This window comes from Symphodus melops, assembly GCF_947650265.1.
Source record: "Symphodus melops genome assembly, chromosome: 5".
Classification (NCBI taxonomy): domain Eukaryota; kingdom Metazoa; phylum Chordata; class Actinopteri; order Labriformes; family Labridae; genus Symphodus; species Symphodus melops.
This window is the reverse complement of record NC_136695.1, coordinates 2216993-2233708: the sequence shown is the minus strand read 5'-3', so window position 1 is coordinate 2233708 and position 16716 is coordinate 2216993. Positions and strand designations below refer to the sequence as shown.

The following is a 16716-nucleotide window of genomic DNA, read 5'->3' as shown; positions in this document are numbered from 1 at the left end:
TTGGAAGTTAAAGGTGATGAGAGGCTCATGAACTGTTTGTGATTATCACCACACATTCTTTAAACCTGTGAGCCGTACAGGAAGCTGTTCTTAGATCAGAGGCTCGACCATCTAACAATCTAATGAGTCATGAAGGCAGGCAGGACAAACACAACATGAGATTAGCAGACCCTCTTCAGTGGACTCAGGAGGTCAGTGGGGGCTGGGAGCAGAGCTGCTGCTAATGTTAGCTTGTTTCATGCTGCTCAGCTTGTTTTTAGGTTAGGATTCACACAGTGTTCATCATTCCTGAGGTGTTGAACAGCAGCACAGACTCAAAGAAAGAAAAGGTGTCTGACCTCAGAGTCTCCAGTCTGCAGTTTGGATTCTGCAGTCCCTCACACAGCAGCTTCACTCCTGAATCCTGCAGCTTGTTCCCAATCAGGTCCAGCTCTCTGAGATGGGAGGGGTTGGACTTCAGAGCTGAGGCCAGAGAAGAACAGCTGATCTCTGACAAACTGCAGTCCTCCAATCTGAATAAAGAATAAAAGAAGAATAACAATAATGTGTAATCCAGTCACATGTGTTCAGCTTGTGATGAGTATCTCAACATCACTTTGTCCTGATGAATCAAGTTTTCTCTAAATGATTAGAGGATCATTTCTGATTGTGTATTCACTAAATCTAAATCCTCCAAATGTCAGCTCAACATTCATCCAGCTGTTCATGTGCACAGATGAAGAACAGGCTGCTGATCTCAGTCAGCTCTGTGATGTTACTACATTTATCAAATCACACATTATTCAATCACAAGTCTTCATGATTTCACTTCTTAACAGAACCAGAGGAAACCAGAGGCTTCATGTTGTTTTTAATCTTCATGAAGAGTTTGAAACTTTTCTCCACATTGTCAGAAATCTCTGCATGACGACGATTCTTAAATCTGAATAATTTGACAGGATATAGAAACGTTTTCAAAACTCAATCTGAAACTTGTTCTAAATCAGTGATACTCAACCTGTGGCTCTCGGCCCTCATGTAGCTCCTTTAAGACCTAATGGCAGAAATAACACTCACCTCCATTTTAACTTTAAACAACTGGGCGCTGAATCCTGAAAATGTTCAAACATGATTATAAAACCATTTTGGAACGCTGTCCTTTGAGTTTGTCTCTTTTAAGACTGAAAAAACAAACCCCTTAACTTAACTGAAAGAGAGAGAGAGAAGTCTGTGGGTATTTCCCTCCTCTGGTTCAGATGTGATGTCTCGTGTTAAACCTGAAGCGTCTTGTCTTTGTTTCTATGTTTCTCAGCAGCTGATGTGTCCATGCTGTCCTGGACTCATGAGAGAGAATTTGACTGGAAAGTAAACTTGAGGATTTTCACAAGAGCAAAAATCTCCTCAAAAGACATTTGATCAGGAAGTAGAGCCTGCTGGAGGAAGTGTGGGGATCAGGAAGACAATCATCAGCATATCTTTGACTCTTGTCCCGTGTTGGGAAGGTTTTGGGGATTTGTTCAGGAGAAGATTACAAATATTAATATTTACAGAAACGGCTTCATCCACTTCATATTCTACATGTCCTCTCGGGTTGGATGGCGTGCTCTGGTGACCCGTAGGCGCTTACACTGGTACACCTTTATATACAGTAGAAGGTCATTCTTGGTCTGCTTCCTCACTATCTCTGTGCTTTTATCACACAGAAAAGTACTGGACAGTATTCTTTGTGTTCTCAGGACCTTTTCATGCTCTCTGTTCCAAACGCTCAAACAGAAACTGGTAAAAAGGTTTTTGTGTTTTCTGCACCCTCAGCCTGGAATCTGTTGCAGAATGGAGTCCTTGAAGGTTTTTAAATCTAAAATGAAAGACCTGGAAGCAGATTCTACAGGATGCACATGGTTTTAGTTTGACTGCTTGAGCTACTGACTCCCAGATTTGACTCATAGGTGGTTCTATTATCATTGTGTCTGTAACTTTGTGTTGTTGCTGCTGCCTGTCTCGACCAGGTCTCCTGTGAAAAAAGAGGTTCTTCATCTCAATGGGACCAACCTGCTTAAATAAACGCTTCTGTAGGTGCTAAATATATATATCAGTTGTCTACCACAGGGGGGAGTGTAGCTTGGTGTGGCAGGGGAAGTTATATATTGCACGGGTGTTAGGAGCCGGGTAATGAGGCATGGGTGACGGGGAGGTCAGACGGTTTTTACCGCTGTCACGGACATGTAGGATCATCACCTCAACCATCACTTCACCATCACTTAAGAAACCATATTGTTGTATAAGATCCGAATATAAATTAAATGGGAACCTCACCCAACAGGAGACAATGTTTGGACATTAATTCATTCAGCGCGTCAAATCCCAAGATCTGTTCCCGCACCCAGCTGAGTGGCCGATCAGCTGATCGTCACTACACAAGTAAAAACCGTGATCTCACCTGGATAATGGGCACGATCGGGAAGGTCCTGGATAGCGGCTCTGTTTCTTCTTTGAATGTCACAAAACCATCCCGAAAGTGAAGCAAAGCATGACCAGGAGTTCCCAGGTGAGCGCGTTCACGCGGATTGAAATGTTTGGAACGGCGTTGCGCTGTGCACGCGACAGTGGGCCGCGTTGACAATGTATTCATTCATTCATGTCCCCAATTCTGTTGATCTGCTCGCATTCATTAAAATATAAGGAGGAAAACGCTACTCAAATGGTTTTGTAATGTGTGGATTGGACACCGAAAGCGCACAGGTTGTGTGAAAGCCCTGTGCTGAAGCGTCTTCCATTAAAGGAGCAGTGCACAGTTTTGAAAATGAATGAAATGCAAGGCCCAACTGCTGAAACGGAGTCTACAGAGACACAAGATGATGGCACTGGAAAAAGAACAAGAAAACTTTCTTTAAAAGGAATCACAATGACAATGGAGAGGCTACAAAAGGAAATGAATGCCAATTTAAAACAAGCCAGCAAATTAAAACCACAAATCACCACTCTTCTGGCTTCCAAGGAAAACTTCTCTGTTGTTCAACAAAATCTGATAGAGTTCAAAAGCTTGTGTCAAAATGCTACTGATCTCCATAACTCATTGTTCACTGGGTTTCCTCTGCCTCAGGAGGAGCAGACAAAGCAGGAAACATGGTTTGATTCCAGAAAGGCTGACAATGACATATTTGTTGAAGAAATATCAAAATGGTTGAAAGAAAATGGTGGTTTACATGATGGTGATGACAATGTTGATGATGAACAAAATGAAAATGATGATGATGAAAATGTGAAATCTGTGTACCAAGACAACATTAATCCTGAAGACAGTGTGTCTAATATGTCCAGCAAAATGTCAAGCAAAAGAAGTCATTCCAGCAGATCATCTGGTTCTGGTTCGATTGCATGTGCACGTTTAAAGGCAAAGGCAGAAAAAGCAGCTTTGATGGAGCAAGCTGCTGCTCTGCAAAAGAGACATGACCTGGAAACACAAGAGGAAAACCTCAAACAGGAAAAGGAAAAGCTAAGGAAAATGAAGGAAAAGCTGGAGTTTGATACACAACTTGCTGCTGCTACTGCAAAACTCTCGCAAACAACAACACCTTGGACTTGATGCAACAATAAGGGAATTTGTACCAAAAACAAAAGCTCCAGCAGTATATCAAAGTTTAAGAGCACCACATGTTTCATCTGCATATGATGTGAGACCAAAACTAAGGATGCAAACAAATTCGGACCAAGTGCAGCATAATGGGATCTCACAAGCGGAGGACAGAACTCGCAATCTACAGTTGTCACCAAACACTGGAACATCTCATTCAAATCTAAGGCCTGAATCTCAAAATGTTGTCACAGCGTCAGCTGCTGAACCCTTCAGGTCAGTCGCTGCACAGGAAAATAAAAGGCACGGGCTTCAATCTTCACAAAATATTGCAAATGTTATTAACCAGGATGCAGTTTGTGGAATCATGCAAAGGCAAAATGAAATTACAGCGATGCTTGTGCAACAGCAAATGGCAACTACTCTACCACAAAGAGACATCACTGTATTTGATGGTGACCCCTTAAAGTATATTTCCTTTATTAGGAGTTTTGAACATTGTATTGAAGAGCGAACCAGCAGCTATCAAGACTGTTTGAGTTATCTGGAACAATACACCAGGGGGCAGCCAAGGCAGCTGGTACAAAGCTGTCTACACATGAGGCCAGAGCAAGGATACCAAAGAGCAAAAGATCTTCTGAAGGAGCACTTTGGCAACGAACACAAAATAGCAACAGCCTATACGGACAGAGCATTTGGATGGCCTGTTATGAAAACGGAGGACGTTCAGGTGCTGCAGGAATACACATTGTTTTTAAGAGGATGCTGCAATGCAATGAATGAAGTACTGTACATGGACGAGATGAACGTTCCATCAAGCATGAGACTTGTTATAATGAAGTGTCCATACAGGCTGAGGGAAAGGTGGAGGTCTGCAGCATGTGACATTGAAAGACGAGGATATAGGGCCACATTCCCAGACATAGTGAATTTTCTGGAGAACCAAGTCAAAATCCTGTCTCATCCACTCTTTGGAGATATTTCAGATGTGCAACCAAGTATCTTAACAAAGGCTGTAAATAGGAGCAATCAACTATCCAGAAGCAGATTTTCAACAACTGTTGCAGCTACTAACCATACTGTACCTCTTCAGGCCTCAGTTTACAGGACACCAAAGCAACCCACAACATCTAAGGAGCCAGCCTCAGTAGCATGCCTTTATTGTAAAGAGCAACACCCATTGCTACGATGTTCAGAGCTGAATAAAATTGCTCACAGGGAGAAAATAGATTTCATGAGGGAAAAAGGAATCTGTTTTGGATGCTTGAGAGTTGGTCATATGAGCAAAGAATGCAGAAGTCGTCTGACTTGTGACGAGTGCAATTTAAAACATCCAACCGTTCTGCATGTGTACAACAAAGAAAGGGTTAACAAACCACAGGAAACATCAGTCAGTAGCGCACTTGTCTCACTGCAGGCAGGTGGTTGCACTGGGGCCGGAGACAAAGACTGTACTCTGTCAATTGTGCCAGTACAGTTAAAATCAAAGAACGGAAGTAAAACATGGCAGACGTATGCCTTCTTAGACCCTGGAAGTACAGCAACCTTTTGTACTAAGCGTTTTAAGGAGAAGCTGAATTTGCAGGGCACCAGGACCAATATTCTGTTGCGCACTATGGGCCAGGAAAAGGTTGTTGAAAGTGACATTATTAAAGTGTCCAGATTGAATGCTAACCAATTTGTTGAACTTCCAGAAATGTTTACTCAAGAAACAATTCCTGTGTCAAAATGCAACATCCCCACTCAGCGAGATATTGAAAGGTGGGAGTATCTAAAAGACATCACGATTCCAGAATTGGACGCTGAGGTGGAAATTTTGATTGGGACAAATGCACCAAAACTCATAGAGCCTTGGGAAATAATCAACAGTAAAGACGATGGACCTTATGCTGTTAAGACCCTATTGGGGTGGGTCGTCAACGGTCGTTTAAGGGCCAATAGTGCTTGTCAGAGAAGCTGTTCAGCCATTTATGTCAATAGGATATCCATCGTCAAACTGGAGGAGCTGTTGGTTGCTCAATATAATCAAGATTTCAATGAGAAGGCACTGGAGGAGAAACATGAGATGTCAAGGGAGGACCTAAGATTTTTGGATATCTTGGAGAAGTCTACGTGTATACAGGAAGGTCATTACTGCACAGACTTACCCTTTAAAGTGGATGACATCACCATGCCAGACAACAGGTGCATAGCTGAACAGCGCATTCAGTGTCTCAAAAGAAAGTTTGAAAGAAATAAGATCTACAAGGATGAGTATACAGCATTTATTACTGAGATGATCGACAATGGATATGCAGAAGTGGTCCCTGAAGATCAGTTGCATAAAAAGGAACTACAGCTTAACTTGGAGGAGTGCTGTTTCTGGACAGACAGTCAGACTGTGCTAAGGTACATCAGTAATGAGACCAAACGGTTTCACACCTTCGTTGCAAATAGAATGGCTTCCATAAGAGAAGCAACACATGTTGTTCAATGGAGGTACATCAGCTCTCGAAACAATCCTGCTGATGAAGCCTCCAGAGGTCTGACTGCAGATAACTTCTTGCCATGTAGGAGGTGGATTAATGGACCAGATTTTCTTCGAAAGCCAGAGGTGGATTGGCCAAAACCTTTTAACCCACAGCCCATTACTTCAGAAGATCCAGAGGTCAAAGGTGATTTCATGGCGAACATCATAATTGCAAATCCTGAAAGTGCGACTACTAAACTCCTAAACTACTTCTCTGACTGGGCTAAGCTGAAGACCTCAGTCGCTTGGTTCCTTCGGTTCAAGATAGTTTTCGTGGAGCTAAGTAGGAAAAGGAAGGAAATTATTGCTGCTGTAACCTCTGCTGGCTCAGCCATACAACCAGAAAAGTGGACAACGCCTCGAAGAAGCTTCACTACAGGAGACATTGTTGTGGTCCACAAGCTGCTCCACGAGGATCATGGATAATTGGAAGAGTGATGAAGACTTTCTCAGACAAAAATGGATTTGTACGTATAGTACAGTTGAGAACAAAGACAGGACAGTTGGAACGACCCATATCCAAGCTCTTTCTACTCCAAGAAGCAGTGTAAAGGTCATGACCCAATGAGTGAGTCAGGCACTGGAGATTCCTGACTCAAAGAAGATGGAAGAAGATTATTCTTTGTTGCTTCTTTTTTGTTTGTTTGTAATTGTTCATGTCTTCACAATTAGGGGCCGGTGTGTAGGTGCTAAATATATATATCAGTTGTCTACCACAGGGGGGAGTGTAGCTTGGTGTGGCAGGGGAAGTTATATATTGCACGGGTGTTAGGAGCCAGGTAATGAGGCATGGGTGACGGGGAGGTCAGACGGTTTTTACCGCTGTCACGGACATGTAGGATCATCACCTCAACCATCACTTCACCATCACTTAAGAAACCATATTGTTGTATAAGATCCGAATATAAATTAAATGGGAACCTCACCCAACAGGAGACAATGTTTGGACATTAATTCATTCAGCGCGTCAAATCCCAAGATCTGTTCCCGCACCCAGCTGAGTGGCCGATCAGCTGATCGTCACTACAGCTTCAATAAAAATAAAATAAATAGTTGGTGTTGCTCCAGCAGGAATAGAGAAGAAGGGAATACATACTTATACACAATAATACACATAGCTGCATGAAAGCAAATGACAAGGAGCTGATTGGATGATAAATCTGCATCTATTAATGCATGAAGGTAACAGCTGAAGAACTTTAAGGATGGAAAGAATCACGTATAGACTAAGAAACAGAGACTTTATGAGTAACTGGAGTAAATGAGTCAAGGAAACGATGGAGTGGAATAATAACATGTAAATACATTTAATTAAATTAAGAGAGGACTGAAGAAGTGATCTGACCTCAGAGTCTCCAGTCTGCAGTTTAGACTCTGCAGTCCCTCACACAGCAGCTTCACTCCTGAATCCTGCAGCCTGTTCCAGGTCAGGTCCAGCTCTCTGAGATGGGAGGGGTCGGACTTCAGAGCTGAGGCCACGATGTCACAGTGAGTCTCTGAGAGTTTACAGTTAGAAAGTCTGTAGAGACACATAAAACAGAGAAATATAACTGATAAAAGAAGCGTTTGATATTTACGTCTCACATCTGATGATTAAACAGTTTGTCCTGTTTGGTCTTAACTTTACACTTCAGTGGAATCTGTCGCTGACACAAACAGTCTCATCACTGGTTTTCAAACCTGCACATTCTTCACCTGTCAATCATTCACTAAATGTTACTGATGAATGGAAACTAATGGAGTTTTATTTAGGAGGACATCATGTCTATGGTGTAAAATCCCCCCTCCTTCACTCACTCTCCTCTACCTGGCTTTATGTTTCCTGGATGGGCGGAGCTTCAGAGCTGATAAAGGCAGCCAGCTCACCTGCTGTGAACTCTTTGGGAACAATGGAGCTGACTGCATGTGCATGCCTCATCAATCCTGATAGTTTGGACTGTGAGACTGTGGAAGTTTCCTTTGTTGAAGTCCAATAAGTAGCAGTGAATGAGTTCATTGATTTATCTACTGATCTACTTTGGTTGTGGTCAGAGCCGGCCCAAGCCTCCATGGGGCCCTCTATTTCTGCCAATAATATTGATTGTTGATCATTCACACACCTATTATAAACTCCTTGTGGCTCTGGCAGTGTTGTTTAAATTATCCTATTGTCAGCCTGGCATGTCTTTACATATGACATGTGTTCAGCTTGTGATGAGTATCTCAACATCACTTTGTCCTGATGAATCAAGTTTTCTCTAAATGATTAGAGGATCATTTCTGATTGTGTATTCACTAAATCTAAATCCTCCAAATGTCAGCTCAACATTCATCCAGCTGTTCATGTGCACAGATGAAGAACAGGCTGCTGATCTCATTCAGCTCTGTGATCTTACTACATTTATCAAATCACACATTATTCAATCACAGGTCTTCATGATTTCACTTCTTAACAGAACCAGAGGAAACCAGAGGCTTCATGTTGTTTTTAATCTTCATGAAGAGTTTGAAACTTAATTTATAAAGACATGGTGGTGGCCCAGTTGAGAACATAAATAATACCAATGAATGATGTCCAGGGTGCCACATATTGTTCAAAATGTAAAACATCAGCAAACAACAGCTACAAGCGTGGCCTGGGGTTGAACGTTCCAGGTGATAAAGCTTTGTATTTCCTGTAAAAGTCCTCTTGTCTCATCAGTCTTGTACATATTAGTCTTAAATTACCTGTTTTTATTTTTAGTTAATTATTGTTTAATGTTCACATTGTACAGAGAGAACACAGTCTACCAAAGTTAAATTCCTTTGGCATGAATATTTTGCTATTTGAACGGCCAGTTAAAAAATACATTTAGCTTTTAAGAAAAAAAAACATTTATTTAAGATTCATTTTTGGGCGTTTTACAACCTTTATTGCAGAAAAGGGTAGTCGATAGGGTCGGAAGGTGGGGATAGACATGCAGGAGGGACCGCTACGAGCTGGACGCGAACCCGGGCCGCCAGCACGAAGATTGTAAAATATAAAGACATGAGCAGTTCCACTGCACCACCAGCAAGCCCATTACATAACTGCTGTTTTAAAATTAGGTGGCTGCTAATTATGGCTACACCGTTCCACTTTCTTTTTCTGCACCTGAAGGATATGTCCTTTTTTTAAAACGTTTTTTGACTCTTCCTCTTTGGATTTACAGCGACAGTGCACACTGCATGACAGTGCTCTTGGGGGGCCCCTAGTGGCCGCGGGGCCCAAAGCAAGCGCTTAGTTCGCTTATGCCTTGGGCCGGCTCTGGTTGTGGTTAAGTCATATCTTTAATTATATTGTAAGTTTTAAAGATGAACATTAGCCTTTGTTACATCTGATCTGTGACTTGGATTATGATGTGAAGATAGATGACGTGTTACTCTTTGTCCTCTGACAGAAAACCAGTTAAAAACTGGAGAATATTCGATTGGACTGGAAAGATCTGAGCTCTTTGGTCCTGACAGACCACTGAGTTGGACTTATTCCCTGGAACTGGTGGAGCCTCTGTCCTCTCGAATATTCTTCATCTATAGTCTGTGATCTGAAGTGTGATCTATTCAGAGGACTCTCTCTGGAGTAGAAAACCATTTGAAACTCATTGAACAGTAACTCTGGAGGAGGACCATCTCATTCTCGTCTGGCTCACTTCTATAAACATGAAAATACAGAGACTGCTGCAGAATGATCCAGAAATCAAACAAGTCAGCAAAGAATCAAATGTAGTGAGGTGAAGGATCTCCTGTAAGAACAGTTTATCTGTGATCTACCTGCTGAGATGTTCAGAGATGATGCTCATGATTGATTAGTAATGCCTGCAGAGGCTGGAAGGGGGCGCTCACAGTATCTGATATCTCTCTTTTCAGGGATCAACACTATCACACATCTCAGTCACTTCTTTGGGAATTCTCTCCTGAATGTGTTCACATAAGGCAGGCAGCCACCAGGCAGTCAGGAGACTGAACTCCCTCCCTGCTCTCCTCCCCACTCGTCCCCTCTGCCCCCCCCCCCCCCCCCCCCTGCCTCCTTCCCCCCCTCTGCCTCCTCCCCCCCTTTGCCCTCCATCCCCCCTCTGCCTCCTGCCACAGTCTGCCCCTACAGTATCTGACATCACCCCCCTCCACCTCCACCCCCCGCGTGCTCCACTAATTCACGCACTCTAAAAACTCTGCACAGCCGTTTATTGTTTATGCTATTTGCACTATTTGCTACCTTACAACGCACTACCTCACTTTTTAACTTAATCTGTACTCTGTTTATATTGTTAATACTTTAACTTATCCACATACTGCCTCATGGTGAAATACTCACAAGTGCCCTTGTCTGTCGATTGTTCATTATTTGTTGGCCAAATGTCTTTAGTTAAGTTATTTGTTTTATAGTATCGTTTTTTATTGCTAGTTTTCTTAGTGCTCTTTTTATGCACTGCAGGTTTGCACTGGGGGTTGGGGGGATTGCAATTTCATCTGTGCTGTATGTTTAACATGGAGCATATTTGACAATAAACAACCTTGAACCTTGATAAAAAACTATCAAAAACATTTATGAACTCAGGACAAAAAGATAAAAAACTACGACTGACTGTTTCTCCTGAACATTAACAGAGGAACAGTTTTTAGTGAACAGAGAGAATTATATTTAGTTTATATTAAAATAAGTAAATTAGTACATGACACTGATTTCTAATGCTCATCACATCTGGACTTACTTTGCCTTCCTGCAGTTCCTCACAGCTGGAATCAGTCTCAGTCGTCCCTGCTCTGATGTGTTGTACTTCTTCAGGTCCAACTCATCCAGAACCTCCTCGGACATCTGCAGCATGTAGGCCAGAGCAGAGCAGTGGATCTCAGAGAGTTCCTTCTCTGATCTGTTCTCTGACTTCAGGAACTCTTGGATCTCCTGATGGACTGAGAGGTCCTTCATCTCCATCAGACAGTGGAAGATGTTGATGCTTCTGTCAGGAGAGATGTTATAACTGTTCATCTCCTTCAGGTTGTTGATGACTCTCTGGGTCATTTCTGGACTGTTGTCTGTCTGACCCAGCAGGCCTCCTAAGAGTCTCTGGTTTGACTCCAGAGAAAGACCATGAAGGAAGCGAACAAACAGGTCCAGGTGACCGTTCTTACTTTTCAGGGATTTCTTCATTGCTTCCATTAGGAGAACATCAAAAGTTGAATCTACACGTGTTTCTCCCAGAAAAGTCTTCAGTACTGTTGTGTTCCTGTTGGTGAAACAGTGGAACATGTAGACTGCAGCCAGAAACTCCTGAACGCTCCGATAAACAAAGCAGTAGACTGTTTTCTGGAAGATCACACACTCTGTTTTGAAGATCTCTGTACAAACTCCTGAGTACACCGAGGCCTCTGTGACATCCAGACCACACCGCTCCAGGTCTTCTTGGTAGAACATGATGTTTCCGTCCTCCAGATGTTCAAACGCCAGCCTCCCCAGCTTCAGAAGAACTTCCTTGTCGGCCTCCGTCAGCTCATGTGGACTCTGATGTCCCTCACCATACTTGTTCTTCTTCCTCTTTGTCTGAACCAGCAGGAAGTGTGAGTACATGTCAGTCAGGGTCTTGGGCAGCTCTCCTCTCTGCTCTGTGCTCATCATGTGCTCCAGAACTGTGGCAGTGATCCAGCAGAAGACCGGGATCAGACACATGATGTGGAGGCTCCTGGATGTCTGGATGTGTGAGATGATTCTGCTGGACAGATCTTCATCACTGAACCTCCTCCTGAAGTACTCCTCCTTCTGGGCATCAGTGAAGCCTCGTACTTCTGTTACCCTGTCAACACATGAAGGAGGGATCTGATTGGCTGCTGCAGGTCGAGAAGTGATCCAGATGAGAGCTGAGGGGAGCAGATTCCCCTTGATGAGGTTTGTGAACAGTGTGTTTAACGATGACTTCTGTGTGACATCAGACACAACCTCCCTGTTTGTGAAGTCCAATGACAGTCTGCTTTCATCCAGGCCGTCAAAGATGAACAACAGTTTACAGACAGCGAGCGTCTCTGCTGCCACCTTCTGTAATGTTGGATGGAAAACACGGAGCAGCTCAAGAAGACTGTAGCGCTGATCTCTGATCAAGTTCAGCTCCCTGAATGAAAGCAGGATCAGCAGACTGACGTCTTGGTTCTCTGAGCCCTCGGCCCAGTCCAGAGTGAACTTCTGCACTGAGAAGGTTTTTCCAACACCAGCCACGCCGTATGTCAGAACCACTCTGATGGGTTCCTGTTGGTCGGGTTGAGCTCCTGTCTTTGGTTTCTGTTGGTCGGGTTGAGCTCCTGTCTTTGGTTTCTGTTGGTCGGGTTGAGCTCCTGTCTTTGGTTCCTGTTGGTCGGATTGAGCTCCTGTCTTTGGTTCCTGTTGGTCGGGTTGAGCTCCTGTCTTTGGTTCCTGTTGGTCGGGTTGAGCTCCTGTCTTTGGTTCCTGTTGGTCGGGTTGAGCTCCTGTCTTTGGTTCCTGTTGGTCCGGTAAGGCTTTAAAGAGGTCCTGGCACCTGATTGGAGTCTCATGGAGGGTCTTCTTCTTTTCAGAGTCTGTCTCCATCTGTCTCACCTCATGTTGGGTGTTCACCTCTTCACTCTGCACCTCTGTGATGTGGAGCTCAGTGTAGATCCTGTTGAGGGGGGTCCTACTTCCTGTTTCATCACTTCCTTCAGTCACACGTTCACATCTCGTCCTCAGACTGTCTTTATGTTGATCTAAAACCTCCTGCTGACCTCTATCTACTGAAAGAGAGAATGATACAATCTGATTATTGTTTTCAGATGTTTTTGTAAAAGAAGTAAAAAGAGTTTTAATTTCTAGACTTTTGACCAATAAAAGTCGTGTTTTAGGAGATCACAGAAGCACAAAGGTGTACAGTCTTACTTTGTTCAGTGCTGCTCTGACTGACTGTCTGCAGTCCAGGTCCTGGTCTGGATCCTCCTATCTGTTCCTCTCTAACATGAGTCCTCTTTGTCCCCCTGTGAAAACATGTCTTTAGAACTGAACTGATGGTTGACTGATAGAAAATATGAAGATTTATCAAACACAATCTAAACAGTCAGATGATCACAGAGAGCAGGTAACGCCTTCTTTCTTCTGTTTGGATTCATTTGATTCAGTCAGACTGAACACCATGTGCACTTCTTCACAGTCAGAGAATCAAAGAGTCTGATCCTGTCATCCACTGTTTCACTTCAGACAGCTGAGCTCAGGTTAGTCCACCTTTGACCTCAGGTTAGACGTGGTGAAACATTGTGAATTACATTGTGCTGGATCAGCAGTATCAGGGTGAACTCTCTGCTCCGTCCTCCTCGTCCAGTTGACCCAACGACTGACCCCCCCTCCTGATTCCCCCGCTGGCCTTGCACTCACACTGCTCCAGGACTAACCGGGCCTGAGCACGGTAACCTCTTCTTCATAACATGGTAATACAACACATGCACGGCTTCATGTGAACTTGAAGCGTACTTAGTTTACAACACAGACAGACTGTGAACTAACGTGAAGTAAAGTCTGCGTCCGCACATCGGAGAACAACACGGAGAACAGGACAGCTACTTGAAGGACTTTGAGGATTATTTTGAGCCATTTAAGCCCCGTTTCCACAAAGCAGTGCGGTACGGATCAGTACAGTTTGGTACGGTTTCCACAGCGTTTTGACACAACCTGCACCTGAACACAACGTGCTCCCTGGCAGGAGGGTCTTTATACTAGAGCTGCACTAATGATGTGATTTGAATCTTGATTCTGTGGATCATCATAAAGCACAGACCTTGGCCAGGGATGAGCCAGGGCGTTCACTCCGAGGGGAGGGCTGTCTTTCCCCAGCAAAAACAACAGGGGGACAGTGGGTGGATTCCTGTGATGCAAACAGATCGACCCGCGCTCATCCGAAGTGGCACCAGAAAGCTGCAACCACCTGATGGTGTAGCCTCCAAACTCCGGGGTCTAGACCCCCTCTGGACAGCCGGTCTGATGCCAGATAGGTCACCCCTGGCACATGAACCGCCCTCAGGGACCGTAACCTGGGGTAAGCCCAAAGCCACAACTGGTTTGCCAGTTTGCACAGGTACTGGGAACCCAGGCTGCCCTGCTTGTCTGTCCTCACAAGCACCTGCTGATCTCGAAGCTGCGGGAGAAAATGGTGAAGGGCGAGGTGGATCGCCTTCAGCTCCAAAATGTTGATGTGCTGGGCTGTGCTGGGATCGTGCCAACGACTGCTGACACCATACCCCCTGAGCACTGCCCCCCAACCTGTCAGAGAAGCATCTGTTTCCAGAAGCTGGCGATGAGTCACTGGGCCCAGTAAGCTCCCCCTGCCAATATTTGCCTTGTTCTCCCACCAACAGAGGGCCAACCGCAGCTGTCTGGTGATGAACATGGGGTCTTGCAGCCGGCTTCCTGGGCTCAACCCTAGACCCAGGAGACACTGCTGCACTGGGTGCATATGGAAAAGGGCTAATGGCACAGCCTGGACAGATGATGCCATAAGCCCCAGGACCCATGTGACCCTATCTCCCGGTCTGAAAGTGGTCAGCCAGAAACATGGAATATGTAGTGGAGAGGTGGTCTCGATACGATAGAGAATCTTCTGTTGCTAATAAACGAACTAATGAGAAGTAGGAGGATAACGGGCAGGTTCAAAGGTTTGTAAGAGTCCTCTTAGATTACAGCTTTACAAGGTGACTGAGCCTACAAGGAAACATGTGAGGAGACAAGGAGTTAGTGAGAAGACTTACTTTGAGTCTGAGGCTCCAGATTCTTTACTGAACTCTAGAGATTGATGTTTGGACCGATCACTCTTCATAGACAAACAGCTGGGTCCAGGAGACTCTGCTCCGTCCTCCTCTTCCTCTGAACTCACATCCATGATCTGATCTGAAGTCAGTCTGAGAGGAAACACAGAAACACTCACTGAGAGATCAACACAAGAGGAACAGGAAACAGTTTGATCTAACACACACACACACACACACACACACACACACACACACACACACACACACACACACACACTCACTCACTCACTCACTCACTCACTCACTCACACACACACACACACACACACACACCTAAAAACACTAACAAACAGACACACACACACACACACACACACACACACACACATTCACACACACACACACACATTCACACACTCACGTAGACCTAAAAACACTCACAGACACACACACACAAACAGACACACACACACACACACACACACAAACAGACACACACACACACACACACACATAGACCTAAATACACTCACCACACGTTACGCTTTATTTCTCTCTTCTCTTTCTGTCCGTTTAAAATGGAGTCTAACTAAGTGAATACTTTCACCTTCAGCCTCCTCAGGTGACCTACCTGTTAATCATTAGCCCGGATCACATGTTGCCCCTCCCTCCTCCATTTACAGGAAACCAGCTGTGTGTGTGGATCCAGACAGACCCGGGCTGCGTCTCACTGAATCTCTGCTGAGGTCTTTACAAATGAGGAGGACGAGGAAGAGGATTTATTATCAAAGCACATTAACACCATGGGAGCGTGCCCCGCTGTCTATTGAGCACAAACACCACTTTATAACATGGAGGCTATAAAATACACTTTGAGAAATGAGCTCTGGTTGAGCGCTGGCTTTGTTGAGTCGGCTGCCCGGCTATCGGAACTGTAGCCCGGCTGGAGTACGGGACTTCAGTCCTCCAGGATTTTGAACTTGTCAGACCCGGGGCAGGGGGCTCTCCGTGGGTGAAGGGTCATTGTTTGATGACAGGGAGTTATGTTAACCTGTAGAAAAGAGACGAGCAGCAAGTTCATAAACCCGGTCGGACTCGCTCAGTGTTTATTGATGTTATTCTGAGCAGTGGCGTCATTAGGCCGATTTTAGGGGTCTGAAGCCTCCCTAAATAATTTGGTGTTTTTACATAAACCCCCCCCCCCTTTTTATTTTTTAATAAAAACGTCCTGACAAATTCAATATAAAGTGGCCAGAATATGAGTTTAAATAAATGATCATATAACCTGTCATTATTGACTTAAATATGATGATGAATCTGTCAGTTTCCCTTCACTTCACCGTGTCAGGTAGAGAGACCCTTCAGTCCATTCCACTTGTTCATATAGAGACCGCCCACATGACTGAAAATCCATTATGATTATCATCATTGGATATTAACAATAATAATAATGATAAAAATACACTGATAATAATAATAATCAGTCCACCACCCCATTGACCTGCAGGAGTCAGGACAGAGGAGCACAGGGAGTGAGAGGGGAGAGATCTCTACTGGAAAGGTGAGTCTGAAGGATTTCACAGGATAGAGTCATTAGTGATGCAGACAGTCTTTGAATATATTTATTTGAATATATAATATATATAACACACAGGGGTTCACGCCCCTGGTAAATTGGACTTGTGCAATAAATGTGCAGAGTTGTTTCAGTGTTCAGTGTTCACGGGGGCAGAGAGGGGGGGGGGGCAGGGGGGGGGGGCGGGGTTGTAAGTTTAGCACATGTTGTGAGAGAGAGCTGCAGCTTCCCCTCTTTAACTGTGCTGGATGTTATTGAACCTGCTGCAGCTGATCGCTAACAATCACACGTCTTCAACTTCCACTTGTTTATTTGTTAGACAAGACAAGTTTATTTATGAAGCACATTTCAACA

General features: G+C 44.3%; 1 protein-coding gene across 1 annotated transcript in view; it reads right to left on the bottom strand.

The window, feature by feature from the left end:
- LOC306823296 (NACHT, LRR and PYD domains-containing protein 12-like) overlaps positions 1-13037 on the bottom strand; it is a gene marked incomplete at its 5' end in the record, with an annotated part of 88503 nt that extends 75466 nt beyond the window's left edge. Inside the window, 5 exons of the mRNA XM_079342752.1 lie at positions 339-512; positions 7405-7578; positions 10766-12288; positions 12520-12788; positions 13007-13037. Of these exons, the coding sequence (XP_079198878.1) occupies positions 339-512; positions 7405-7578; positions 10766-12288; positions 12520-12788; positions 13007-13037 (2171 nt within the window). The remainder of the gene's footprint in view (positions 1-338; positions 513-7404; positions 7579-10765; positions 12289-12519; positions 12789-13006) is intronic.
- Between the last annotated feature and the right edge of the window lie 3679 nt (positions 13038-16716).